At 50.9% G+C, this 27573-nt stretch overlaps 1 protein-coding gene across 6 annotated transcripts in view; it reads left to right on the top strand.

The window, feature by feature from the left end:
• Iqsec1 (IQ motif and Sec7 domain ArfGEF 1) overlaps positions 1 to 27573 on the top strand; it is a 341513-nt gene that overhangs the window by 192371 nt on the left and 121569 nt on the right. For 5 of the 6 annotated variants that reach the window (XM_037203913.1, XM_028854687.2, XM_028854639.2 and 2 more), the window contains one exon: positions 17743 to 17787. The exons of the other annotated variant lie outside the window; for it this stretch is intronic. In XM_037203913.1, the coding sequence (XP_037059808.1) occupies positions 17743 to 17787 (45 nt within the window). The remainder of the gene's footprint in view (positions 1 to 17742; positions 17788 to 27573) is intronic. 6 annotated transcript variants of the gene reach the window in all.

Below are 27573 nucleotides of genomic sequence, written 5' to 3'. Positions count from 1 at the left end.
GTGGGATCAGCTGGCTAAGGGTGGCCACTGCTTGGCAAATGACTGTTACCTCAACACCAGTTCTTTCCGAGTCTGCAGTGTTCACGTGGGGCAGACTATGGGTTTGCTGTGGTGCAGGTGTGGACAAGCTTTATTGTGTCTAGGATTCCTTTCAAAATGGACATAGGCAATGTAGTTTGGGGAAGACAGAGGGGCATGGCATCAGGGGTCTTTGAAGTGATGATGTTATTATGTTCAGTCTGATTTCATAGCCTTGGATTCAACCAACTATAGATAGAAATTTAGTGAAGGGTGTGTGTGTGGGGGAATCATTTCCAGAAAATTCCAAAGAACAAAACTTGGATTTGCCTGGCCCTGTACCAAGCACTTCACTGAACACACATAAATTCGTCGGGAGATGTGCAGGCACCCTGCTGTGGCCTCGTCTTCTCCATGGGTCTTTCATCTCTGCAAACCTAGATCTTTAATGTTCCTTACCTCAAGTGTGTGGGCCTGTGATGGTCACATCTGTTTACTAGCTTGCTCCTTATGTGTGGACTTTCCACACCATTGTTCTCCCAGACAGCACAGTGTCACCACTGTTTCCACAGCATCTGCCCGGCATTTGACAGGTTGCATTACCTAGAGGTGGTTTAAAGTATTTGGAGGAACTGGTGGTGTATATCTGCAATCCCAGCACTCAGGATGCTAAGACAAGAGAATGGAGAGTCCAGGATCAGGTATCTGAAGGGGTTTGGCAAACCAATCCTTATGAGTACTGAGGGACAACCATTCTCGATCCACAGCTTACCTGTATTCCCTCCTTCTTCCTGCCATTTCTTCTAGGCCTTCTATCCTTCCTGACAGCCCACTTTGTGGCTGCCACAGAAGCAGGCAGGCTGTGGGAGGTCCTAAAAGCCCAGAATGGGGCCCAGGCTACAGCAGAGAAGTCGCTCTGCTAGGGGCAGCCTGGCTCTATAGTCTCTCTGGCCACCCTTTCCTTCCCTGCTCACCAAAGCCACTCCATGTGGCCCCTCTGTCTCTTGACACTCACTGTCTCCTCTCTTTGTGCCATAACAGCTCCTGGGGGACACAGAGGTCTGAATAGGCAGAGGACAAGTAGGCAGGCTGGACATCTGTAGGCGGAGTTTTCCATCTAGATCACAGATCAGCTCTGTCCTGCCAGCTGCTCCCCAAATAACCACACAGAGACTTATTATTAATTATAAATGCTTGGCCAATAGCTTAGACTCCTTTTTTAGCTAGCTTTTATAACTTAAATTAATCCATTTTTATTAATCTATGTGCTGCCCCAGATTCGTTTGCCTCATGTACATACTTCCCATTCTGCTCGCTCTGCTTCTCATGGCATCCTTGAGACTCCTCAGACTCCACCCTTCTTCTTCCCAGTGTCCTCCTAGTCTCGCTCTCCCGCCCAATCTCTTCCTGCCCAGCAGTAGGCCACTCAACTCTTTATTAAACAATGAGAGTAATGCATATTTACAGTGTACAAAGATTGTTCCACAGCAGACATCTGTAGAGTGACTCCCGAGAGCCATGTGCCCCATGGAGGCCTAGGCTGGAGCACTTTTCCCAGTTTCTGGGGTGAGGAACTTGTTTCCAGGTGCTCCTGGAAGCCAGTGGAGCACTTTGACGTACGTGTGTGTGTGTGTGTGTGTGTGTGTGTGTGTGTGTGTGTGTGAGAGAGAGAGAGAGAGAGAGAGAGAGAGAGAGAGATCTTAGTGCTACGCCAGTCTACTGCATGTATACTCTACCCAAGGGATGAGCAAGACTGGGAAGCTGGTGCCCTACAGAATTCTGAGGTGTTACTGTTTGGAGAAATGACTATAGTGTTGGCAAGAACACTCGATATTATTTTTTCATAACTGCAGTTGGGTCTAAAATTATCTCAGAATCACACATTTGATTTATCTGGGTTTTGTTTTGTTGTTGTTTGGAGAAGTTGGTGCTGGGAATGGGATGTGTGTGATATACTACCAAGCTGCACCCACATCAGGTGGCTCCTAACTACCTGTAACTCCAGCTCTTTTCTACCCTCCACAGGTCCTTGCACCCACATGGCATACACTCACAAAGACACTGTGCTGGCTGTTTTTTTTTTTTTTTTGTCAACTTGACACAAGCTAGGATGGTCATTTGGGAAGAAGAAATTCAATTGAGAAAATGTCCCTTACCAGATTAGCCTGTGGGCAAATCTGTGGCACATTTTCTTAATTGGTGATGATGTGGGAGGGCTCAGCACATTGTGGGTGATGCCACCCCTTGGCTGGTGGTCCTGGGTTGAATAAGAAAGCAGGCTGAGCAATCTCTGGGGAGCAAGCCGGCATGCAGCATTCCTCCATGGCCTCTGCGTCAGGCTCCTGCCTCTAGGTTTGAGTTCCTGCCCTGACTTCCTTTGACAATGGACTATAACATTGGAGTTGTTTTTGGTCATAGTGTGTGTTTATCAGTGATAGAAACCCTGACTAAGACAGACACATACAAATGAGTAAAAATAAAATACAATATATCTTTTTTTTTTTTTTTAAACTGGGGCTCAGATTATGGTCTATTGGCTCCGACTCTGGTGACTGTGGGACAGAGGCTGGCCACCTCTTGGTGTCTGCCCTCTAAGGTCCCCTGTAGTTACCACCCTTTGCTGCCCTCTTCTCTGTCAGCTGAGATCCCTTGACCCCTCTTTCCAAGGTTCAAGCCCACCAGCAGTCCTGGGACCAGTCCCAGTCCTTAAAGGCAATAGTGTAAGCCCCTCTGGAGGCTGGTAGGCCTGACTGTCCGCCAGCTACTGGAGCAGGGTCTGGCCCACTGTCCCTGGGCCCTTTCCAGAATCAGGGCCCAGCCCAGCCTGAGGGCTTCTCTCAAGAAGGCCTCCCCTCTCCCCTGGGCCTGTGAGTCTGCTTGGCTGCCAGCCATGCCTGCTCTCCCTCTGCCCAGAGCCACATATGTTAGTGATGGTACAGTCCCCACGCTCTCCTCTGCCTGCTGCCGCCACAGCAGGCGGCGGGGACAGAGACAAACTGAACACTCCCGCAAATGCCATTTTGAAGACAAAAATGGAAACCAGTCGGCTAAAACGAAAAGGTTACGGGAAACAAGGCCTTTTGATGGTTTTGGCGTTCTACAAATTGACTATTCTGTGAATTGGCTTTCGGCAAATTGCCTTGTCACAAACTGAGGGAGAGGCGAGACAACGCCTGTGAGCTGGGCTGGGCTGGGGTTGTCAAAGCCAGGTGAGCATGGTGTGGATGCAGGACAAGGCTCACTGAATGCCTGTAGCCATACCCCACCTCCCCATTTTGTCCCAGGTCCTGGGGTCTACTTAGGCTGGGGATACAAGTGCCTGTGTTTCACGCAGCCTGGCCTCGGAGGAGCAAGAGTCTGAAACCCAGCTGGGGTTGGGAGAGAGGGAGGCTGAAGCATGTCTGGCTTCAGGATGTCTTACTCGCCCCAGCAGCTCCATTCCTTGGTACAGAGACATCTGTTTGGAGTGGCTCGCAAGGGACATGATGAGTTTTTAATTGTCGTGATGCTTGCTGACATTCGAAGCCTGTCTCTTGGTGGCTACTGGATAATACTCGGCATTTCTTCCATTTGTTCTCCTGTGTCAGTAAGAGTAATGTCCCCAAGTGTCTTAGAGCCCTCATTCTTGGTTGGACTTCAGTCTTTGACTATCTCCAAAGCTGAAGAGTGATTAGGCCACCTTGGCAGAGCCCCCCGAGCCTGGTGGGGTCCAGTATGTGGGAATAACTCAGGCTTCTTATAGCTCCAAGGAGGTGCCCTCAAAGACCTTGTATCTGTTGCCTGTTGGCAGTGTGACTTCGGTAGATGTCTGAACTTTTCTGAACTCATTTCCTCTTCTGAGTTGCACCTTTGTGGAGTGACTGTCAGGACCTGTAATTGGTGTCCTTGGCTTGCCATACCCTGGTGTCTCCTTAGGTCCCTCCCCAGTGTGACATGCCTGAGGACATGCTAGGACATAAGAAATATGGGTATCTACTGAGCTGAGGGAACAGACATATTAACCAGGAGTCTTTGGGTTGCATATGACCAATTCATAGTGTATTCAGATGGATGCCACTAGTGGCCAAAGACCTGGCTCTTATGTGTCTGAGCTGGGTCCAGCAGCATCTGAACCACAGCAACTGTCTCCTGCTTGTTTGCTTGCCTATTGCCTGGGTTGTGTTCCCATGAAGGTCCTCAGCAAACCTGGAGCCCACTGGCCAGCCCTGGGGTAAATTAGCTTCCCAAAAAACTCCAACACACTGAGAGTCAGAAAGTGCTGTCGGCTGTCTCTGCCACCTGGCCACAGCCAGAACCCATTGCCTCGGCAGCTCCACTTGAACCACTGGACTGGAAATTGAGGGGAAGGTCACATGTGTGAAGATTTGTGAGTCAGGGAGGGTAAACCGAGGCTAGAGGCAAGTCAGTGGTTTTTTTCTAAGTGTTAGAAGGGAGCTGGGCCAGAGGAGTTTGGGCACATTAGGACCAGCCTGCAGCCTGCCTACTTGCCCCTCCCCCTATGCCCGTGCCACCCCCCACCCCCAACCCCCGACCCTCTGTGGAGTCGGAGAGTTAGGGCAAGGCAGGAAAGCTCTAAACCCCATGTTGCCTCCAAGCTGTCCTAACTTCTCTGCTGGCTGGGGCCTACACACAAGAACCCCTTTCTTTCTGGTTCATCTTTTCCATTGGTATGTCTACAACCCTAAACCATGCCAAGGGTTGTATGTTCTTCAAGAAAACTCATCACTTATTCTAAACAGACCTCAGATCCTTCCTGGCATCTTGGGTCAGAAGCCATTCCCAGGTGCGTTGAACTTCCCCGTAGAGAAGCAGTACAGAGGAGAGGTGTCCCCACCTCTAACATGACTGCTCCTGCAGTCTTAAGGAAGAAGACTTGAAGATTGAGGCCACAGGCAGCCTAGGGCACTGTGGTTGACATTAACATCCCCCATGACTGATCAGGCAGGAGAGCAAGAGTGATCTCAAGCTGACCCCTGGGGCATCTACAGAGAAGACTGGGAATTCAAACAGGACAAGATACCCTCAGATTCAGACTTTTAGGATGAAGGCTTCTTTCCTCAGAACGACCACTTCTTCTGGAGCATTAGTGAGAGGTCCCATGGACAGGGCAGATACTGCCTCTGACCAGTGCCCTTCAGCTTTCCAGGGTCAGGCTATGCCCGACCTGCTGGGCACTTAGCCTTACCTCCTTTCTACCCTTGTTTCTCAGACATGTCCTTGGCTCTGCCATTGGTCTTGGACAGGTGAGTCTTTCAGGGTGTCTCTAAGAGAGTGAGGACTCTTCCCTAGGATCACCAGCTGTAGTGGCAGGCCAGGGTATGGGGCCACACTTGAGACTTTTGCCCCTGCTGCCAACAAATACGGCCTTAGCTGACATTACCCCTAATCTTGCTCATATCTGAGGCTTGCTCCCTGCTCTCAGGGACCTGCTCTTCTTGTCCCCCAGCCACTCCCCACCCTGCCCTGCTCCCAGCCATGCCTATCTCCTTTGGGACCATTGGAACTTTCCTTTCTGCTGCGGGGACTGCCACCCTTAAGGCCAGGCCTGGCTTTGGGGCTAGTGCTAAGTCTTGACAGCCCACCTGCAGCGACATTGAACCTCAGTCCCCCAGGTTCTGACAGGTTCTTTCCTGAAGCAGGCACACAGGGCCTGGAGTTACTATGCTGCTTGCAGGAGTCTCTGAACCAGTGGGGCCATCAGAGAGCATAGGCTGCTGCTTCCTGCAAAGGGAAGCATGGGGCCTGGCATGGAGCTGGTTCAGTACACGTGTGCTGAGTGACTGTAGGATGTTCCGTGGGTCTCCTGAAGCCTGTGGCCTGCCATTAGGTCGTCTCTTTCTCTTTTACACATACTTGTCTACGGATAGGTGTGGGCCAGGCCTAGGCTGGAGGTAAGGCCTGGTAGGAAAAGCCAAAGGGGGACTGAGGCAGCTGTTGGGGCTGAGGACACCAGTGCCCCACGGGGTTGAGCTCAGGGTGAGGAGTGGGGGAAAGGAAACACCAAGGGCCTCACAGAGCCTGGAATCCATGGGCCCTGGGATGGGGGCCAGGTGGTAGCAGTACTGTCCCTAAAGTACCCACCTCCACAAGAAAAGGCATCTTCAGGACAGTGATCTCATTGACAGAGAGTAAGGAGACTTTAGGAAGGGTCTGCCTGTGTCTCAGACTGTGTCTCTGCCTCTCATTAGACTCTGTAAAAATGTCCCTACCCTCAGCTCAGGACAGGTTCTCTTCTCTAGAGCTACAAACCCCCCTGAGTCCAAGGTCACCCGGGACCTCTGCCAAGGCCACTGCCATCTGCTAGGAGAAGCTCTGCCTCTTGAACAGAGCAGACACTAGGGAACAGTGCCTGCTGCCACACCATCTTGCACCCCAAAATAGAAGTGCATACACCCCACTAGCTTGGCATATAAGGCTTTCTTTCCCCTCCCGTGTCTGCTCCTCCCTTCTGGTTTGGGCTTCAGTCAGGGTCCCTGTTTATCTTGAGAACACACTAGTGTTAGGGCATGAGGCTCAGAGAGCTGGCTTCTGGCCTCTGCAATCCCTGGCAGTTTTTACTCTGGATGCTGCTGACTGGCCAGAAGGGGCAATGTGCTGTGACCACCTTGCTGTATGTCCTTTGGCTACCCGCCTGCCCACAGGGATAGAGCAAACCCTCTGGCTTTGCTCCTTGAGCGGGGTTGTTCAGTCACACTGGACTCTCTGCTCAGATGGGTGTCTATGGTCATCCTGTGTCACTGGGTGGCTGGGGTGGTGAAGTGCACTGTCTTGGTTACTTTAAATTGCTTCAATAAGACCCCATGACCAAAGCAATAGAAGAAGAGTTTATTTGGGGCTTACAGTTTCAGAGGGTGAATCCATGACCATCATGACAGGAAGATTGGCAGCAGGCAGACAGGTATGGCTCTGGAGCAGTAGCTTAGAGCTTACATTTTGATCCGCAAATACGAGGCAAAAAAATCTAACTGGCAATGGTGTGGGCTTTTGAAACCTCAAAGCTCTCCCCTGACCCCAGTGACACACCTCCTCCAACAAGGCCACACCTCCTAATCCTTCCCAAACAGTTCCACCAACTAGAGATCAAGCACTCAAATATATGAGCCTATGAGGCCATTTCATTCATACTACCACATGCAATCACAGTGGCCCCCTGCCCATGGCTTTGATTCCTGTATATTGTTTTTTAACAACTGAGACTTGAAAATATTAAATGAAAAAATCCAGAAATAATTGGTAGCTTTTCTGTGACTTCTGTTATGGTGTATTATGGTCATTCTGAGTATTTTATCTGCATCTCAATGTACTATGTGCATGCAGTGCCCACAGCAGCCAGAAGAGGGCATTGGATACCCTGGAACTGGAGTGACAGATGGCTATGATGATATGGGTGCTAGGAACTGAACCCAAGTGCTCTTAACCACTGAACTATCTCTCCAGCCCCAGTAGTTGTGGCTCTTAACCCTCAATGCAACTGTTCTATATAATATATATTGAATGTGTAACATAGGAAAACCCATCACTGTGGCCAACGGTGTTGGGCATCCCCCCAGGCATATTAGAGGTTGTCCCTGTGTATAAGAGGCTGCTTTGGCACTGTGTGGGTGCTAGGTAGGCTGGACAAATAAAATGACTCACTGTTTCAAATTGTACCCTTTCAGAGCTGATGACCACTGCTCTAGACAAATCTCCTTCCAGTGTAAACAAGAGACCCAGGCCCAGAGTCCAGATGATGCCTTATTTCATATATATATTCTATATACCCAGTTGGGAGGCCTCTGAAGGTATCCTCCCCAGCAGCCAGACTTTTCCAGACTCTGGCTGAACTCTGGGCAGGGCAGCCTGGCAGCAAGGAGTAGTGTAGAGGCCAACCTAGGGACAATCATCTCCTTGTTCCTGTGGTGGGGGCCCCTAGCCGGTAGGCAGGGCTGTCTACACATCAGAGCCAGCACAGGAAAGCCATCAAGTCCTCTTTGGCTGTCTTAACTGGAGGCCTTGAGGTGCAGGGCCAGACAGGATGAAGGGTAAGTCTGCCCTTTGGCACCTCAGACTCCCTAGCCGAGGAAAGGGAGGCCTGGATAAGGGCTCATAGCTTAAAAGACCAGCGTGTGCTGATCAGAGTCGTATCCAGCCCCAGTATGTGAAACTGGGCCAAAGGCCTAGGGTACAGGATCACAAGGTGCCCACCCAGCATGGTATAGGCCCTGGAACCATGGTCCAGTTGTTGTGTCTCCGCCTGAGAAGTCCTGAAGACAGAGTGACAGCACCCTGTGTCCCAAGCGAAGGGGCAGCTGACCTCCATGCTAGGCTCTCAGCTCTCCTGCAGCCATGGAGTGGCCAGGAACATGAGCTCTTGAGTGCCTTGTCTAGGCATGGCTAAATAGTTCTGCTGTAGAATGCCAGCACAGAGGGCCTGGAGCCTGGGAGGGAGGAGATTTGGGGCAGGACTGTGCCTACCATCTCCTCTCCTGCCGTAACTTTTGTCCCAAACAGAGAAACTTCTAGGGCCCTGGAGACAGGCAGACGCTTCAGTGCTGGCTAGAGGAGGTGGGTCTGACCTTTCATGGGGCCATCCGTGTTACCCAGGGCCATAAAAACATCTCCACCCTGTGTCCACAGTTCCAAGGACAGCCTCTAAGGAGGACTTGCTGAACACAGGCACCCTATTGAGCTGCTGCTGTGGCCCTGTTGACCAGGGAGGCAGGCATGCTGAGCCAAGCCCACAGCCACCCCATAGGGCTAGGAGCTGTGCCACACACCCCATAGCCACAGAGGGCAGGAAGGAGTGTGTCTCCAACTCCTATGTACACAGTCAGTGGGGGCATGGTGTCATAGATTGGATGTCACAAATATGCACAGCCCCACGCAGCTCACTGAGCGCAAAGCCAGCGGAAACACCCTGAAGCTGTCTCACTGTGTCTACAGTGAGTTGGGGTCCGGGGCCTGATCTTCCCTTGTGCTTAGCAGCTACTGTGTGCGCGCACACGCCTGCGTGCATACACAAGTATATGAGAATCCAGAGGTTGGCATCAGGTGTCGTCCTCTACCCCTCTCCACCTTAGTTTTTGAGACAGGGTCTCCCGCTGAACCTGAAGCTTGTCTCTTGAGCAAGAACAGCTGGCCATGAGCCCAAGGATCCTCTTGTGTCTGCCTCTCCAGCACTAGGACTCCAGGACTAGGCCACCACACCCAGCTTTTTACAGGCACGTTGCGGGTCTGAACCCAGGCCCTCACACTTGTCTGCAAGCACTTCACTGACTGGGCCTTCTCCTCAGCCCCAGTGTTCACTTTCTAAGCCAATGCCCTGTGTTCCTCACTATCTAAGGAGGGAAGCGAGATACAGGAGGCGGTAGCCTCCCTTCCCTCTGGAAACTGAAGCAAATTCCCTCCAAACAACCTTCTTCTGTGGCCTGACTGAGTCTTACTTGCTTTTAGCTTTCTCTGAAAGGAAGATTGACCTTGAATAAGCGTCACCCACTTGGAGTTTCCCTTAGAACAGCACCAGGCTCTGAGCCAATACCCGAGGAAGGAGCTCAAAGTCCTACACACACACACACACACACACACACACACACACACACACACACACACATGCACGCACCATCACCACTACTGCCACCACCAGCCACCAGCCCTCATCCATACTGGGGCAGCATTGGCCAGTGGGCCTTCCTGGCCTCCTCTTCCCAGTTGCTTTCCATGCCTTCCTTGTCTATTTCAGGACAAGCTCAATCCTCTCTCCACCTGACACCCCATAGCTCAGAGCTGCTACCCAAATGAAATAAATTGAAATAAAGAATACTGCTAGTGTAATACCAGGAAGCCTGTGGGGGAGTGAGGTCACTCGCCCCATTATCGTGGGGAACATAGAGTGGGCAGCTGCTCTGGAGTCAGTGTGGTTTGTTTTAATAATAAACATACTCTCTCCCATAGCAGCCAGGGGAGGTACCCTTGGGCTGTCCCATTCCAGAAAATGGAAGCTCTGTACTCACAGCCTGTGTCCACAGGCTCCCAACAGCTCATTCACCACAGATGCAGCTGGGCATCGCCTAGATGCTCCTGCTGTTAGTCAGCTTTCGAGGCTACAATAAGACTGTAACCATTAGCTTCTAAAGAAAAACAGGCTATTTCAGCTCATGGTTTTGGGGTCTCAGTCCAAGGTCACTTGGCCTCATTGCTTGTTTTTTTTGTATATTATTTTTTTATTACTTTATGAGTATGGGTGTTTTACCTGTACGTATGTTTGTGTACTATGTGTGTTCCTGGTGCCCATGGGTGCAGAACAGGGCATTGGATCCTCTGAAAGTAGAGGTACAGATGGTTGTAAGCTGTCCAGTATGGGTGTTGGCAATCAAAGCAAGGTCCTCTCTTCGAGAGCAATAAGTGCTCTTAACTGTTGAGCTTTCTTAGGCCCATTTTGTGATGAGGCAGTGTGGCATGGTAGGGAGCAGTCAATGGAACAAAATTATTTGCCTTATGGCCAGGGAGCAAGAGAAAGACAGAAAAAGAGCCCAGGATCCCACAGACCCCTTCAAGGCCACACTCCAGGAAGATGCAAAGGTTTAGGCACCAAACTATTATATACTACAATGGTTAAGTCAACTGTGGCACATCCATGCCATGGAATAGTACTCAGTAGTGAAAAGGAATATGGTATCTGGATGAGTATCAGGAAACCATGCTGAGTGAGAAAGACAATCTTAAGCAGTCCTATCCATATGACTGTGTCTGTATAACATTGTCAATGACAGTTATAGAGATGAGTAGGGGCCAGGAGTCTGGGATGGTGGAGAGGCAGCATGGTGGGTCTTTTCATTTAAGGCCACCCAGATGACAGAATTACACAGCCCTACATGTATGTACGCACGCACGCGTGCACACACAGGGGCTTGTATACCATTATGAGTTCTGTGGATTGACTGGTGTCCTTTTTATAGAGATAGTGGCACTCTGCAGTCAAGCAAGATGTTCTTACTGGGGTAGCCAAAGTGTGCATGCAGGGGCTCCCCGTATATTCTGTGAATCTGAGGTTGTCTCAAAGGTGATGAGGCAGCAAGGCTCAGGAATGGTTCTTGCAGACTCAGAGAATCCTGTGTGCAGCCAGGGACAGAAGCACTGACCACTCCTACACTTGGTAGAGGAAACTAAGGCCAGAGAGCGCGGCTATGAGAGATTGAGGCTAGCTCCTTGGCACCCAAGGCCTGGGCTCTTGGATGTGCAGGTTGGAGGCTGGAGTCCCCATGCCAGTTTTCATCTGTAAGCTTTGGTGAGCTGTTATGTACATACAGGAGGGTGTGCGCTTCAGCAGTGTGTGGCTTACAGGCCCATCACAAACATGTGTAACCAACATTCAGACCCCAGAACACACCCACCCTGTGCACCATCCCCTATCTCCCATCCAGTTCCAAGGAGCCTCTCTGACTCAACCACACAGAGCTGCCTGGCCTGCTCTAGGACTGTGTCCATGGCTGGTGCTCCTTACCAGGGAGAAAGTATCCAGTAGGTCCTGAAAAAGAAATAGAAGCTGTGTTCCCAGAGCGCTGGGAGGCAGGGTTGGGTACAGAACATGAAGTAGCAGTGCTTAGGATGGGGGGTGGGGCCTCAGACTGGCCTTGATGCCTTCCCAGGGTTGCAGGAAAGGGATCGCAGAACCTGAGGAGCCTGGTCCAGGGATCCTCAAAGACTCTGGGGTCCCCAGGGTAGGGAGAAACAGCTCCAGAAGGGTGGAAGGAGCTCTGAACAGGGGGTAGAAGGGATATGGGCCCTCCCGACTCCCTGCTCCATATACAAATAGTGTGTACATACAGATAAAAGAAATCTCCATTCAACAGAATTAATGTGCTAGTAAAATGTGTTCATTTGTATTTTATTGTAGACATTGTTATCATAATTAATATATGCATGACTTAATTTCACATGTGCCAGCCTTTGGAATCCTGTCTTCTCATTCATGAAATTCAGACTTCCTAGCATTGTTCTGAGACCTTGAAGTATATTAGCCCATTTAGTATTCCCCAACACTACCAATGAGGAAGCTTTGTGGAGGCACAGACAGGTTAGCCACCTTGCCTAAGGTCACACAGCTAGTGTGGAGCAGCAAGGGTTCGAACACTGGTCCTCGTCTCTGGAGTTCAGGCCGTAGCCTCACAGGTCTGACATCTCAGTATTGTACACACTGTCACGGTGGTCATAACACTGTAAGGTCTCTTAGATGCCTTCAGTGGCACTTAGAGGCAGCTTGTCATTTCCCCTCCACAATCCAAAAGACTAAGGCTGAATTTGTATCTCACCAGGGCCCAGGCTGGGTCCTGAATGCACACACGCGGAGCAGGAAGCAGTAAGGAAGGAGAGGCAGGAATGGGCCCCTGTCTTGGGTACCCAAGGCCTCAGGCAGCCTGACCACAGGGTGGAGACAGAAGGTTTCGGGGTGGCATCCTCTCGGAGCTGGGCCTGGTCACCTATCAGGTCACCAAGACATGCGCGGGCTGTGGAATGGTCAGGCTAGCCCCTGAGGAATCTCCTGAGGGCCAGGGACATGGGTTCCAGAAGTCAGGCATAAAGCCTGGTGTATAGCCAGCAGCAAGGGTCAGGTCTCCTTGCTAAGTAAGCCCTTAGCCCTGTGTCTTGTCTCACAGTTCCCATTGTTATATAGGGACTTTGCTGACTGAGTTTTCTGGGAAGGGTATTGCCCAGTCCAAGCCCATGTGATCCTAGGACCAAATAAATCCCTAGGGAAAAAAAAAAAAAAGGTGAGGAGGGAAAAAAAGAAGAAAGAAGTCTTCATGGGATGGATGTGAGGTAAGCAGTAGGAAAGGGCTGCATAAAGGAGTTAACACTTGATATGTGAGTGGGGTTTTCAAGGGTGAATAGGAGTTTACTGCTGGATAGATGGGGGAGTGGAATGGTGGTGTCGTAAGTGTGCTGCTCCCAAGACTTTTCTTATCTACAAAAAGAAATGATTCCTTGTGCCGTGTAAGACTCAACAGGAGGATTAGATAAAGTGGTTGGTAACAGGACCCCTTGTGAGATGGACTCCCCACTGCAGACTATCAGATATTACCGTGGTCACAGCAGGGGCAATCCTGAGGGTAGAATCAGGAGTGGGGGCAGAATCCCCGTCCCATGGCAGAGTGGCAACCTCATGCCATTTGGAGGCATCTTGTTACCTTGCCCTGGTATTACTTTTACATAGAGTGTCTGTGTCTGAGCAGCCAGGCTTGAGGAATGGAGCCTGGCCCCTCATTCAGATAAAGCTTCCGAAGGCCAGCTTGCCACCCAAGTCATCATGGGTTCTGTTTACCAGCCCTGCCCACTGCCTCGTCAATGCCCTGATGGCCACCCTGGAGCCCATGTGGACTGTGAGCATTCTGAAAAGTTCTGGGACATTCTGGCACTGCCCTTCATGTTCTTCCTCTGCTTGGGCTGTTCAGTGCACCATTGGCACCCAGGTAGAGCTGCCCTAGAGCTGGTGGTGTGTAGTCCCAGGGAGCTCCGGCTCCAGGGCAGAGATAGCTGTCAATGTCCTTCAGCAGAGAAGAGGTTCTAGCAAGGCCCTAGTATGGAGACAGTGGGGAAACTGAGGCTGAAATTTGGACTGCGGACATAGGCACCCAGCATTTGCTTGGAATGTCCAAGCCCTGGTGGTCACACATAGCCTCAAGAAGAGCAGTAGGGAAGTCCTGGGTAGGGAAGAGGCATGGTGCCCACTGCAGCAGGAGAAGGTGTCTAGGACGAGGAGGCAGCGTGGCATTAGCAGGAAAGTCAGCCCCAGGGTATCTTAGTCAGTGTTCTGTCACTGTGAAGACACTGTGGCCAAGGCAATTCTTGTAAGATAAATATTTAATTGGGGTGTTGACTTACAGTTTCAGGGGCTTAGTCCATTGTCATCATGGCAGGGAGCATAGCAGCAGGCAGATATAGTATTGGAAAAGCAGCCAAGAGCTACATCCTGATCCATAGGCAGAGACAGACAGACAGACAGACAGATAGACAGACAGACTGACTGGCCTGGGCTTTTGAAACCTCAAAGCCCACCTGGCACATTTTCTCCAACAATGCCACACCTGTTCCAACAAGGCCACACCTCCTAATCCTTGTCCAATAGTGCCACTCCCTGGTGACAAAGCATCCAAATAATATGAGCCTGTGGGGGCTATTCTTATTCAAACCATCACATTCTACTCCCTGACTCCATAGGCTTATAGCCATATCATAATACAAAATGCTCTCAAAAGTCCCCATAGAAGTCCAAAGTCCAAGTGTCTTCTGAGACTCATGACAATCTAACTGTAACCCCCTGTAAAAATCAAATAAAAAAGAAGACCACATACTTCTGACATGCAATGGCACAACTCCTTCAGCTTTGTTGACTACAACACACTTCTCTCTCTTGGGCTGGCTCCACACCAGGTCTACAGCTCTCCTTGGCAGGTATCTCATGGCTCTGGCATCTCCGACATCACCCAACAATCCAGACTTTACATTCACAGCTTCATGAAATGGCCTCTCTGGGCCTCCATGCAGGGACACCCTTGACACATGCCTCGCCTCAGTGGAGGAGGAAGACTGCCCAACCTTTTTCTTTTAATCTTGACTCCAAAGCTAGAACCATGTGGTTTAAACCTCCAAGTTCTGCTGCTTGATGGGGCTTGATCTTGGCCCCCTCCTTCAACTACATTTGCATCAGCTTTCTGTTGCTGATGGTTTCCTTCACTGCCTAGTCTTTTCTTTAATTCCTTTTCACAAGTTGGAAGCTTAGCTGAGTGGGGTCTTGCCCTGAGGTCACCACTCCCCTTATTCCATTTAGCATCAGGCTTTTCTTTAAACTTTTTATTTTCTTGAGCACTGATCTTAGCTCCAACATTACATTTCCTGGTGCCCCTTTTCTCTTCAGACTGGTACATGTTATATTTTTCCTTGCTCAGCTTGCTCCTTTTCATTATAGATATGCATAAGAGTGACTACCAGTAACCATGCAAGACAGTCAATAGTAGACTGTCTTGAAATCTCCTCTGCCAATTAATCCAAAACTCTTCAATTTCACTTCAGGCGGATTTTTAGGACAAGGGCAAAAAGCAGCTACATTCTTTGCCAAATATCACAGGAATGGTCTTTAGGCCACTTACTAATATTCTTCCCCTCTGAAACTTCGTGAGCTGGGCCATCATGATTCACATTACTCTCTGCACCACTACCTTTCATGCTCCAACAGTATGGCCCACTAAACCCCACTTAAAGCATTCAGCTGCTTTCCTAATCCAAAGTCTCAAAGTCCGCATTCTACCAACAAGCAGCATGGTCAGGACTGTCACAGCAATACCCCACTCCTGGGACCAACTTCTGTCTTAGTCACTGGTTCTGTTGCTATGATGACACCCTGACCAGGGGAATTCTTAAAAAGGAAGGCATTTAACTGAGGGCTTTGGTTAATCCCATTGTGCAAGAATAAGACCACTACTACAATTTTTTAGCCAAATTCAAAGCAAGCTTCAATTAAATACTGGCCAGGATAATGGACTCTGGTCAGGTCCATTCCAGGGTTCCCAGAAAATGGTGACAAGTCACATTTTGCAGAGGCTTTTAAAGGCAAACCCATAAGGCTATGCATTTCCCACAAGGTACAATCAGGGACAAGCATATATCCTGATGTATTTCCTAGCTGTGTACCTCCTGCCTACATCCAGTCAGAGGCAAGCATGTATCCTGACATATTTCCTGCCTGTGAACCTCCTGTCCACATGTAATCAAGCACATCCAGTGCAGCTGGGTTAAACAAACTTGCTTATGGGAGTGAAAACATGTGGCTTGTTATCTTACATAAACAATGGCCTATAGTATTTCAGGAAATATCTGTCCTTGGGCCAGGGGCTTACAGGTTAAAGCTATTTTTGTTTCCTGGATCTCTTAGGCACAGTCATCAAAACTTAAAACATAACTTTGAATCTCACATTTGCTTACAGTTGCAGGAGCTTAGTCCATTATCATCATGTCAGGGATCATGTTGGCAGGCAGGCATGGTGCTGGCGAACTAGCTAAGAGCTACATCCTGATCCATAGGCAGAAAGAGTGTGTGTGTGTGTGTCAGAGAGACAGAGAAAGACAAGACAGGGACTGGGCCGGGCATGGGCTTTCGAGCCCTCAAAGCCCACCCCCAGTGGCACACTTTCTCCAATAATGTCGGCCACACCTCCTAATCCTTCTCAAATAGTATCACTCACAAACATATATGCCTATGGGTAAAGGAGACCACCAAACAGTGGGGGCTTCCTCCTGGACCCTGGATTAGATACCAACCACGCCCAAACACCTGTTTCCACAGAGAGATCCTTTATTAAGTGGGGAAGAAAAGTTAAAGTGGCTGCTTTCTGACTCAGGCAAAAAACAGCAGCAGATGACCTTGCAGGTATAATTTTAAAAGGAGAAGAAGGGGTGGTTAGCAGAAGGTCTTTGTTAGAATGGGCTAGGATGTGGTGGTAAAGGAGATAGGGGACCCAGGAGAAGGGGAAGGAGACAAGGGAACGGGGGCAGTGGTGTTTGTCCCAGACAGACAAAGGACTGCCTCCTGATAAAGGGGAGCAGAGATACAGAGATGGCACATAAGCAAATGGTGGTTTATAAAAGTAAAGGGGAAACCCTGTGTTAGGATAAGGTGTTTAATTTTAATTAGGCATGCTAATTAGGTGAACCAAAGGGGGCTCTCAATTGCTGGACTTTGGTAGTCAGCCTCAGGAGGAGGGAGTGACCTAATAAGGAAACAGATCTTGGTGGCTGGTTTTAGGAATATAATCTAATGTTTTTTAGCAAGGCAGAGGGAATGGGAGAGAAGGGCAAGGCCTGCCAGAGTCATGCTCGCCATGCTCAGGCTTGGCCAGAGCCCCTTCAGTTGGAGCCATTTTTATTCAAACCACCACACAGGACATGTCTCTTTCCCAACAGATGCTCCCACATGTAGAAGGTGCCAACTGGACCCCTTCACTCTGATGCTGTAGGACGCAGGATAGAATGTGGAGTGTGGTCCTGGGCAGGGGAAGCTTGCCTCATTACTATGTCCTTGTTATACACTGGGAAACTGAGGCACAGGATGGGGAAGAACTTACAGCAGACTTACTTCACAGCTGGTACATGATGGGGCCAAGATACGATCCTCGTCTGGCCAGTCCCTGGCCACACCCCATTAGCACAGCTGCAGTTTGATCAAAGAAAGGCGCTGGGAACGAGGCTTCTGGGGCCCAGAGCTGAATGCTTGGGTGGTGGACTGGGGGCATGGGCTTCCTCTCCCAACATGGGGGCTGCAAAGCCTGATCAGGACTCTTTAAGGAAGGAAGGTGGCGGTGTCCTGTCAACCATATGCAAGTCTGAACGCAGCTCTGCAATAGGGAGCTTGCTCATGCACAAGGTCCCTATCATGATTCTCAGCTTTCGCATTCCCCCTTTGGGGGAACAAATGATCCCAGTCCTGAGAGCTGTTTGACCCTGCCTGCCGTGCTTCCTCTCTCTAGCCTTGGTTTCCCCATCTGAGAAGGGAGCAGGTGGATTGACATTGTCCAAGACCCTTTGTGCCATCACCAGGCTGACATGAGGTTGGCAGTGCAACCTCTGGGGAAAAGCACGGGGACGTTAAAGCACATGGTTTCTTGTCTGAGGCCACCCATGTGACCTGAGCGGGCACGGTGCCAAGGGGCTTGCTGTGGGACTGTTAGTAACCCTGTCTCATTTTTACCACCCCAGGAGCTCCCTGGAGACCGGAAGCAGCCTCTCCACTGACCGATACAGGTACTGTCCTGCATCTGCGTCTCCTGTCTCAGGGCCACCAAGGCCCACGTTTTCTGAGTGCACCTGGGGTGGAAAGAAGGCCCTGGGAGTGAGGAAGAATTGACTCACTAGGAGGCACCCCCAGCTTCCCTAGAGACCAGAGGTCCTGCTGATGTACCCCCTGAAAATACATACAATTTAAGCAGATCCCCCAAGCAAGGGCTTAGCCCAAAGCCTCCCTGAGAGCAGAATTGGGGTCCCCTAGAGGTCAGGCTGTGCTGAGGCTGATTGCTGCAGGATCCAAGGCTGGGGGTCCCCTGAGGAGCAGTCTACAGCAGGCAGTTCCCATGGCAACCAAAGCTGGAGTCAGTGAGAACCGGGGATTTCCATTGATTGGCAGTGCGCTGGGGGGCATGGCATTGCCTCTGTATGCTTCAGATCCCAATAATCTTATCCAGGGTCTCCAAAAAGAATGCACTCCTTTTTTTTAACCGATACAGATTAGATGCTCAGCTGGGCATGCAGCTCAGTTGGTAGAGTGATTGCTTAACATGCAGAAGGCCTTAGGTTCCATCTCCATAAATCAAGTATGGTGGTGCACATCTGTGATCCTGCACTTTGCAGATGGAGGCAAAAGGATAAGAAGTTGCAGGTCATCCTTGGCTACACAGCAAGCCCAAGACCAGCCTGGGCTACTTGAGACTCTGCCTCAAAAACAAACAAATAAAAGCCAAAACCCAAAAAAGATTAGATATTGGGCTCCTGCCCTTTCCAGGGCCCTGAAGAGCTTTGCTCTCTATATCATGGCTCCGAGAACTGCGTGCATGCGTGTGTGTGTGTGTGTGTGTGTGTGTGTGTGTGTGTGTATGTGTGTGTGTGTGTGTGTAGATGTGCTGTGACTAGGGTGTGGGTGCATCTGTACTGTATTGTGTGATTTGAATTTGTAGTTGGAGCTGCATTGTGAGCAAAAGGCCCAGTCTGTGCAGGACTGAGGGTGAGGTGGGATATATCCACAAGGAACTGGGCTTCTGGAAGAGAGGAGGCTCTTGTGGTGTGAACCCATCACTGGGCACACTAAGCAGGGCTGGACCTGCATGTCAGGGTATAGCGCTGCTGTATAGAAACATGAAAGTTGCAGTGAGCAATTCCTTGCCCTGTGTGTGCACATAGCAAGGGGGCAGTCTCTGTTCATATTTCCAGAACCGGGCATTGCCCCAAGATGTGAGGACCAAGAACTGTGTGACACACACATGTTGTGTACACAATCCTGTACATGTACACTCCAGTGACACCTGCTACTAAATGGGTTTATTTAATGGTAGGGCCCAGTGAAGTAGGACAATTGTGGCCCCGTGACAGACATTTCTTGCTCAATACACAGCCAGGGAGGCACAGCTGAGATCTGAGCCTTGGGGTCCTGGTGTACATGCTGTCCCAGTCCCACCCATATGTGTGACACGCCTTACACACCAGCTCCTCATGCACTTGTCAGACTCCTGCATACATGAGATCCAGAACATTTTCAGTCCTGTCTCCTCCCAGGCAGATCCAGTCTCTTCACACTTGCCCAGGGGCTTCCACACCCTAGTATTAGGGCATGCCAGGACCATAACCCACTTCAGGACATACATAGCCCGTGCTCACACTTGGATACACTCACAGTTCCCACCCCAAGCTGGCTCAGGGTACCCACATGTCTATGGGTATCCGTGGCAGGGTGTGCTTGACCCCCGGGGAAAAGGTTCAGGAAACTCTCGTGGGCAGCTGACCTCTGTTCTTTTCTAAGACCTAGTGGAGTTGCTAAGAGCGGCGTCTCCACCTGCATGATCTCCTTTGCCATTCCCAACAGACATGGAGGCCTCCTAGAGGAAGGGCCAGACCGCTCTGGGATGAGGAGAGAAGCGGGTGGAGAGAGCTCTTGACTCAGGATCTATGGGGGCTGGGCGAGTCCGACCGAGCCCCCTCCTGACTTGAGTATGGCTGTACAGTTCACATCAAAGCCAGTCTGGGCTCTCTCCAGACCAGGCAGGGCCATAGCCAGGGCGGCCCTATGTGACCTCGAAGCCAAAACTGCAGCACTGGGGGGTCAGAGGAAGGTCAGGCAGCCTCCTCTCCCTCCATCTAGCCCTGGTCCCTGAGAACCTATGGGTGTCAAGCCCTTAGGACACCACAGCAGCAGGCCTTTCACCCTCAAAGAGCCTCTGTGGTGGCAGGGCCTGGCATCGAAGGCACAAAGGCTGCTTCTTAGTGTAATCTGGGGGGGTGGTAAACGGCACAGAGTGGCCACAGGGAGGGTCGGAGAAGTGGTTCTGAGGAGGCTCAGTTAACCAGCCTTGTTCAGGGGATTGGGTGGAGGGGGTGGGCAGGATCAGCATCTCCACTGGGAGCAGCTAGTGCAAAGGCCCTCAGGTGGAGCATGTTGAACATGTTTGCAGCACAGCATTGAAGCAGTTGCTCAATGACATCTGCTGGAGTCTCTGCCACCTGGCTGTGACATGTGACCAGCTGTGGAATCCTCACAGCCTCCTTGAATGTGCCAGGGCCAACTCAGTGTGCCCATTCTGTGCATGAGAAAGATGGACCCAGAGAGATCAGGAACACTGGACCAGATCCATGACTCAGCCCCGGGACTCCACTGCATCCCTCCTGCCACTTGGCCTCTGTGGCCTCCTTAAGTGGCAGAGGTCTGCAAGTCCCTGAGAAAGCGTGTTTCAGGCTCTAGTGGAGGGGTGCCATATGCTTGTCCCTGCCCCGCCCCACCAAGGTCCTGAAGGCACTGCAGCCTGGGAAATCAGAAACAAAGGTCCCGGCTAATAATTGCCGCCTTTCACAGGCATAGTCAGCTTCCTCTGCCACACACGTGAGAGGGAAGCCAATGTCCTTGTCCCATGGAGGGAGGGGGTGGCACTCTGTGTGGGGGATGGGGGGCAGCCTAAGCCACCTTGGCAAACAGGCTCATCATCTCTCAGGCAGATGGCCACCTTGCTTTCCCTGCCTGCCCCCAGCTGTCTTCCGCTTCTGAAGCAGGAGGTCTGTCCTGCTCAGCTCATCAGCTCTGAGAATGCTGGTGTAACCCTCCCCTTCCCCAGCCACAGGCCTGTGCATGCAGTGGAGCTTACTCTGGCTCCTGCAGCCCTCCAGCCCAACAGCCCCGGGGACCCACTCTCTAGACCCACCTTCTCAGCCCAGCACTTCTAACAAAGGAGCCAGGGACTGCCTTGTCCTGTACTGAGCAGCATAATTGGTGTCATCTTAAGGTCCCTCAACACCAGCACCACTGGTGACAACCAAGCTCCTCTTCAGGCATTACCCAAGGTCCTATCCTTTGTGGTAGATTGGTGACAAGTCGTCTCTGGTTGAGAATCTCTCTTCTAGATGCAGAGCTTGCTGGTGGCTGCAGGTGAAAATGCCCTGCCAAGACAGGTGCTTTTTTTTGGCATTGTACAGGATACATCTCCACTCTGCCCCTAGGAGCTGGACCTTCTAACACAGGGTGCACAGAGCTCAGGCTTTTGGGACATCGGGTCTCTCCTGGTTGCTGGGCTCAGGGCTCTGTGTATACATCTTGAGAGCAGATGTTCCCTGGGCCCCTGTAGTTAGTAGTTGGTAGATTTAAAGCCTGAGGTTGCCAAGTGAGTGTGGCACTTTGGAAAGTCCCTTGGGTTCTGAGGTTGTCCCAGTCGCCATCTAAGGTCCTCACACTTGCCCCCTGCTGATGGTGGAGCAGCTGCTGGTGCAGACACTGATGGAAAGATGTGGTTCCTCCCCGGGGGCACTCCAAGCTGATGAAGGAGGCTGTGGGTCAGACATGAAGAGGCAGGCATCCAGGAGGAATCACACGTGGTGACAAGAGAAGCCGTGCTGCTTTATTGGGACATCTTGGGAAAGTAGGCATCTGAGAGGTAATGGGGATATGATCTGGGATGAGGAGGCACTTCTAGCAGAGGGAACCGTACACAGGACTAGAAGGATGTATCAAGAAGAAAGGGGGGGCAGCTAGGCAATGTATCCGGGTATCAAAGGGGTCTGACAGCTAGCAGAGTCCCCAACAGTTGCTTGGTGAGGAATCCCATCTTCATTCTGAGTGTAACAGGGGGATCATGTTGGTGTCTGGAACCAAAGTGATTCACTGAGGTCCCTAGCTGGTATGTGAAGAACAGGCCACTGGGGTTGGTATAGAAGTCAGCCAACCAGCCAAAGGGCAGGAAAAGAGACAGGACGAAGGCTGGATTCTGCTTCTAGCCTGTAGCTCCCAGGCCTCATGGCCCACAGAGTCCCCAACTCAGCCAGGGAAACAATGCCCCTGTTTGGCCATGGCCCCTCAGCCCAGCCACTGCCCTCCCACCCTCCCTCATTAGCCACAGGAGTCTCTTCCAGCAGCCAATGAGCGGCTGTCCTTGCAGTTCCATTTTAGATTTTATCAATGTGTTCCTGTCGCCTGGGCAACGGTGCTGGCGGCCTTGTCAGTCTTTCCTACTGCCTTTCAGAGCCCAGTTACCCCCACCATGTGGCTACGTGGTGAGTTTTCAGTCTTGCAGGCCAGGCTGGGATTCCGGCACACGTAATTTATCTGGCAGCGGAGGCCAGTGTCTGTCAGTCACCTGGACCCCACCCTTGCTGCTCCCCCTGGGCCTGCCCTGTCCCTGCCACTCAGTCAAGGCAGGTGGGTGGACACTGGCTTGCCATCAGAACACTGGCCTAGTTGGAAAAAAGGGCTGGCAAAGCCGCTGCAGAAGCCATCACTCACAGGCTCCTCAGGAAGATGGGCTGGGGGCCCCCGCTGTCCAGCATAGCCAGGGATGCCCTGGTTTGCTTTGGGGACCCCCAAGGAAGCCCCCAGAAGCACCAGGCACCAGAGACAGCAGCAGCGTGAGCCTGCCCGGTGAGAGCGTGCACGCGGATGAGCTGCAGGCTTTTGTGCTTGCTGCTCTTTGTATTGGAGGCGCGCACTGTGTGAGCTGCACCAGGCAGGGTTGGGCCATGTGAGTGGGGGCCGCGGCAGGGACCAGCAGCCAGGCCTCCACCTCCCAGCGGCCCCTTGCTTGTGTCTCTCTGGAGATACCACTACAGTCCGCTAGAGACTGGAAAGTGAAAATGCTCAAGTTCAAGGCCTTCTGCCTGGATTACTGGCAGTTCCTGTGCCTGCAGCCGCTGCATGGGGCCTATAAAAGGTAAGCAGATCCTCCTCCGCAGAGGACCTGGGCTGTGAGGGCAATGGGACCTAGAAAGAAAGTTCGCCCTGAGTCTACCCAGCTACAAGACTGTCTTATCTCAGCTCGGGGTCTCTGCTACTGGCCAAGAATGCCCGTGGATGTAGTGTGGGTTGCTCTCCAACTGGACTTAACTCCCCCTCCTCTCCTTCAAGCCTGCCACCAGAAGGGGTTCTGCAAAGGCATGGTTCCTTGACTGTGCTAGGGTGCAGCACTGATGCATAATTCTTGCTGCTGGGTCAACCCAGGGAATGGTGAGCTGCTCCCTTAGCTGGTAGCCACACTCCTTCCAGTAGCAAAGGCTGCTATGACAAGGCTGCTATGCATTTGGACTTTATCACTCAGCGCAGATCTGAGATGGCAGACTGGGGACACTTGACCCGGAAGTCAGAGGACTGAAGTTGAAGTATCTTCCCTCTAGGTGCCACCTGGGGCAGTTTTCCTCTTAGAGCCCCAGTTTCCCCATCAGCAGGGATTTGAACCTGACAACAACTGTAGTGAATGGGATCTGAGTGTTCTTCCTACAGTGACAAGGACTGCAGAGTGTGTGTGTGTGTGTGTGTGTGTGTGTGTGTGTGTGTGTGTTTATAAGTGGATAAATGTGTGAGAATGGCTATGTGTATATGTAGGAGGGATTGTGAGTTGTGTGTATCTGTGGAGAGTATATATAGTGTAAATGCAGTGTGTGTGTGTGTGTGTGTGTGTGTGTGTGTGTGTGTGGTGTGGTCTCCATGCACACCTTGCTTGAGTCACTCATGCTCGGCAAGAGAGTACTATGTGGCCATGACAGGGTCGTCTGAATGGCTGTAATTATAGACTGAGGAACAAGCTATTCCATCTACTCTGGGGAATTACTTTTTCCTGATTTCACACTCTGTGAAGTCCATGGGCATTAGTATGCATGCAGTTCTGGGAAAGTGTGGGAGCTTCGCTTTCACTCCCAGAGGGCTCTTTTGGAGGAGGTGCCTAGGGTCCCACAGCCACCATAGAAAGGAAGTCCCCATACTTGGGTGGGTGCCAAGCAGTGAGGCCCGTCCTGCATCTGATTACTCCAGCTATGTTAGCACTGGGTGCTCATGCCAGGGCCTCCGCACACACAGTACATGCAGCTGGAAAGACTTTTGTCTCAGGTTGTGTGTAGCCCTCCAGGACTGAATGCCCTGTGTGTCCAGGAACACCTGTGCCCAGTCCTCACTGTGTGTGAGTGGAACATTATAATACTCTGTTGTTCATCTCAGCCAGAAAAAACGGCAGAAAGCCCTTCTTGAGGGTGAGACAAGAGACCCAAGCACAGATCCGTGCCCGTGTGCCCGGGGATTAGAACTCAGGTCTCTCTGTTCTTGGACAGACTCTGTTATCTATAGCTTCAGACCATGCAGATGCCAGAACCCTGAGAGGTAGAGAGGAAGGGAAGCAGAGCCTGTCAGATGAAGGAGGCCTGTGGTCAGAGTCCTGGCAGAGCAGAGGGTCTGGGTCTGAGTCTGAGTGGGTTTGCCAGAAGTGACCTGTCCTGGTATAGGCCATGTCTGAAGGTGCTGGGAGTCCAAAACATGAAAGAAAAGCAAAACATGAGACAAGCCTAGGGGCTTGGAAAGAGCAGGGGTCTTCAGGACATGAGAAAAGCCGCAGGGCACCAGGTCTGGATGGTGTGCTATAGTCACTGGAGAGCCCCATAAGGATTGGGGTGTGGCAAGCCCAGGTTTACACTCAGGGCCACAGGTCCAAGAGTAAAAGACCAAGCCAGCACCAGCCCCTCCCACCCATCTGTGTAGGAGGCTCTCATTCAGTGCATGTGCCCTTTCCTCCAGGGCTCCCAGCTTGCCAGGGGAAACCCACTATCAAGCCTTAAAGCTGAGGTGGGGATGGACAGCAGCAAGACTCCGCAGCATGAGGGAGCCCTCCAGGAGGAGCTGGGAAGGCTTACTGCTGGTGACGACATCTGAACTGTACCTGGGGGCAGGCGTTGGATTTGATTGCCAGGTCAGGGACTGGACCAGCACTGAGCAATGCCTATATATTTAGAATAATCAAAGGCTAGGTGGAAGCATTGGGGAAATTCAGGGAATGAGGTTTCAAAGAAAGGCAGGGCAGTGGTGTAAATGCTGAGGCCCTGACACCTGCTGCCTAGGAGACTCCATTGTAATCACTGACTCTCAGCACTGACCCCATGCAGTGGGGGGATGGGCAAACGCCCCACTTTCTAGGTTAAAAAAAAAAAAAACTGAGGCACAGGGAGATATACTTTGACCTTTGTTACAAGGCTGGTCAGGAGTACAGTCATAAGGTAAGCACTCTATTGAGCCAGAGAAGCCACCTGAGCTCACTGAGTGCTGGTGGCTATCCACTGTGGTGGATAGCACCATGCCCAAGCAAGGGGTTAGCCCTCTTTCCACCCACTGCTGACCACAGCCATGATGGTGTATCATCAAAATGGGCAGGAACTTTGGATTCAGTCAGCTCCTGCCTGGCCAAGAGCTTAAGAAAGTCTTTCCCATTCTCCAGTGCACTTCTAGGCACTCTCTACAGTGGCCAGGTCCGCTAAACCCACCTCTAAAAGCTCTTTGGGGACTAGGGAAAAGTGCAGGAAAGTGCCGGAGGCTCTGTACTAGTGGAGCTTAGCAAGTGGCTGCACAGCCCCAGGGGCCCTCCTCATGGAGGCTTTGAGCACAGCCACTTGGCATGTCGCCTGATGCCATATTTCCTTGTTTAAAACTGCGACCCAAAACTTAAAGAGTATGAAAAGGGTGTTGTGCAGACAATGCATAATTAACCACTTCTAAACACAGGGTGTGCCAGGCTCCCTTGAAGCTGTTAATTATTCTTCATTAGTGATCTTAAATTAATGTAGACTGATTCTGGAGCCCCGCCAGTGGCTGGGCCTGGTTGGAGCTTGTGACTTCTTTCAACCAGAAATCATATTGAACTGTTCAGGAATGCCTCTGTTTTCTGCTGCTGGGGTGGAGAGCTATAGACCCTTTATCTGTGATAGGAGTGAAGACCTTCTCCCAAGTCCTCTGGCTGGTCAGATCTGGGGGCACTGTTAATGAAGTAAAACAGATACAGAGAAAACAATGGAAGAGCTTTCTGTTCCTTGGCTCCACAGGATGGCCCCATGCATGCTCCCAAGTCTCATCCTGCCTGCATCCTAGAGCCAGGCCCCTTAGGTCGGGACCATGCATTTCCAGGCATGGTTTGGTAACTTGGCCAATACAAAAGATGGGTCTCCACATTTTAAACTTGAAATATAGAACACTATGTTCTGCTATTTACTTTAAATGTTTTATGGTAAAATATGTAACATAATAAAACCTGCTATTAAAACAAACAAACAAAAATACATTGGACCTAGTGGTAGTGCACACTTTAATCCCAGTACTCAGGAAGATCTCTGTGCATTCCAGATCAGCCTGGTCTACATTGTGAGTTCTGAGACAGCCAGGGCTACATGGCAAGACCCTGTCTCGAAAACAGTTTCCTTATTTCATTATGCTGCCAAAGCTGGCCCTGAACTGGGCTCAAAGCATCTTTCTGCCTCAGCCTCCAAGAGCTAGGTACACCACTGAGCCCAGTAAGAGCCACCATGGCAACCAGTTCACTGTGCCCCACGGAGCACATTCACACTTGTGCAGCCATCCTCATCACCCATCTCTAGAACTTTCCCAGTTTCCCAAATCAAAATTGTGTCCCCATTAAACACTGATCCTCATCCCCTCCCATGGCCCCACATTGCTACTTTCTATTTCTAGGGACCCCACCGCCCAAGTATTTGTCCTTGAGACACTGCTCATCTCACTCAGTATACCATCTTCAAGGTCTGTCTGTGGTCTAACACATGCCACAGCTACCTTCCTTTCTAATGCTGAATCTACTGGAAGTTTCCATCCCATTTTACTTTTATCTCCTGGGGGGACACTGCAGCTGCTCCTGCCTTGGATGTTATAAACAGTACCACTGAATGTGGGCATGCAAGTTGCTCTTTAAGTTGTGACTCGCTGCCAGGCCTAGACTCAAATTCAAGTCCCAGCACTTGGGAGGTAGAGCCAGAGGCAAGGGGGTATCTGCAAGTTCAAGCCAGCCAAGGCTGTGTAGGGAAACCTTGTCTTTAAAAAAAATGCAACTTGCTTTGTGCATTTGATATTTTAAGGTTTATTTACTCTGTACTGGGAAGAAAATTCCTCATGTGCACTAGGTGGGTGTTCTACCACTGAGTTCTAGCCCAACCTATTCATTCAACACTTCACTGGTGAGATACATCATGCTGTACATGGTTCCCTTCCATTCATCTTTGTTGGTGTATTGGATTCTGTTACAGATAGCCCCATATTCAGAGTTATAGTCAGAGCAATGATGCATTCTTGCTTGTGATTCCTAGCTCTTGAGCTGTGGAATTCCTGTGGAGTGAGCTGTGTGTGAGTGAGCGCCTTCAACTTTGCTGAGCTTAGCAAGGTCACTTTCTAAAGCAGTTGTGACAGCATATGGGTGAGAGTTAGCTCCATGTTCTTGCTAAGCTGGGTATTAAAAGCCTTGTGATGTTTTTATTGTAAAAACCAGGAGGAAGAGTGAGATGAAGAGGTGTGTCAACAGTGTGTAATTGCCT

This window comes from Peromyscus leucopus, chromosome 3 (assembly GCF_004664715.2).
Source record: "Peromyscus leucopus breed LL Stock chromosome 3, UCI_PerLeu_2.1, whole genome shotgun sequence".
Classification (NCBI taxonomy): Eukaryota; Metazoa; Chordata; class Mammalia; order Rodentia; family Cricetidae; genus Peromyscus; species Peromyscus leucopus.
The sequence above is the reverse complement of the archived record's forward strand: the minus strand, read 5'-3'. Positions and strand labels throughout refer to the sequence as shown.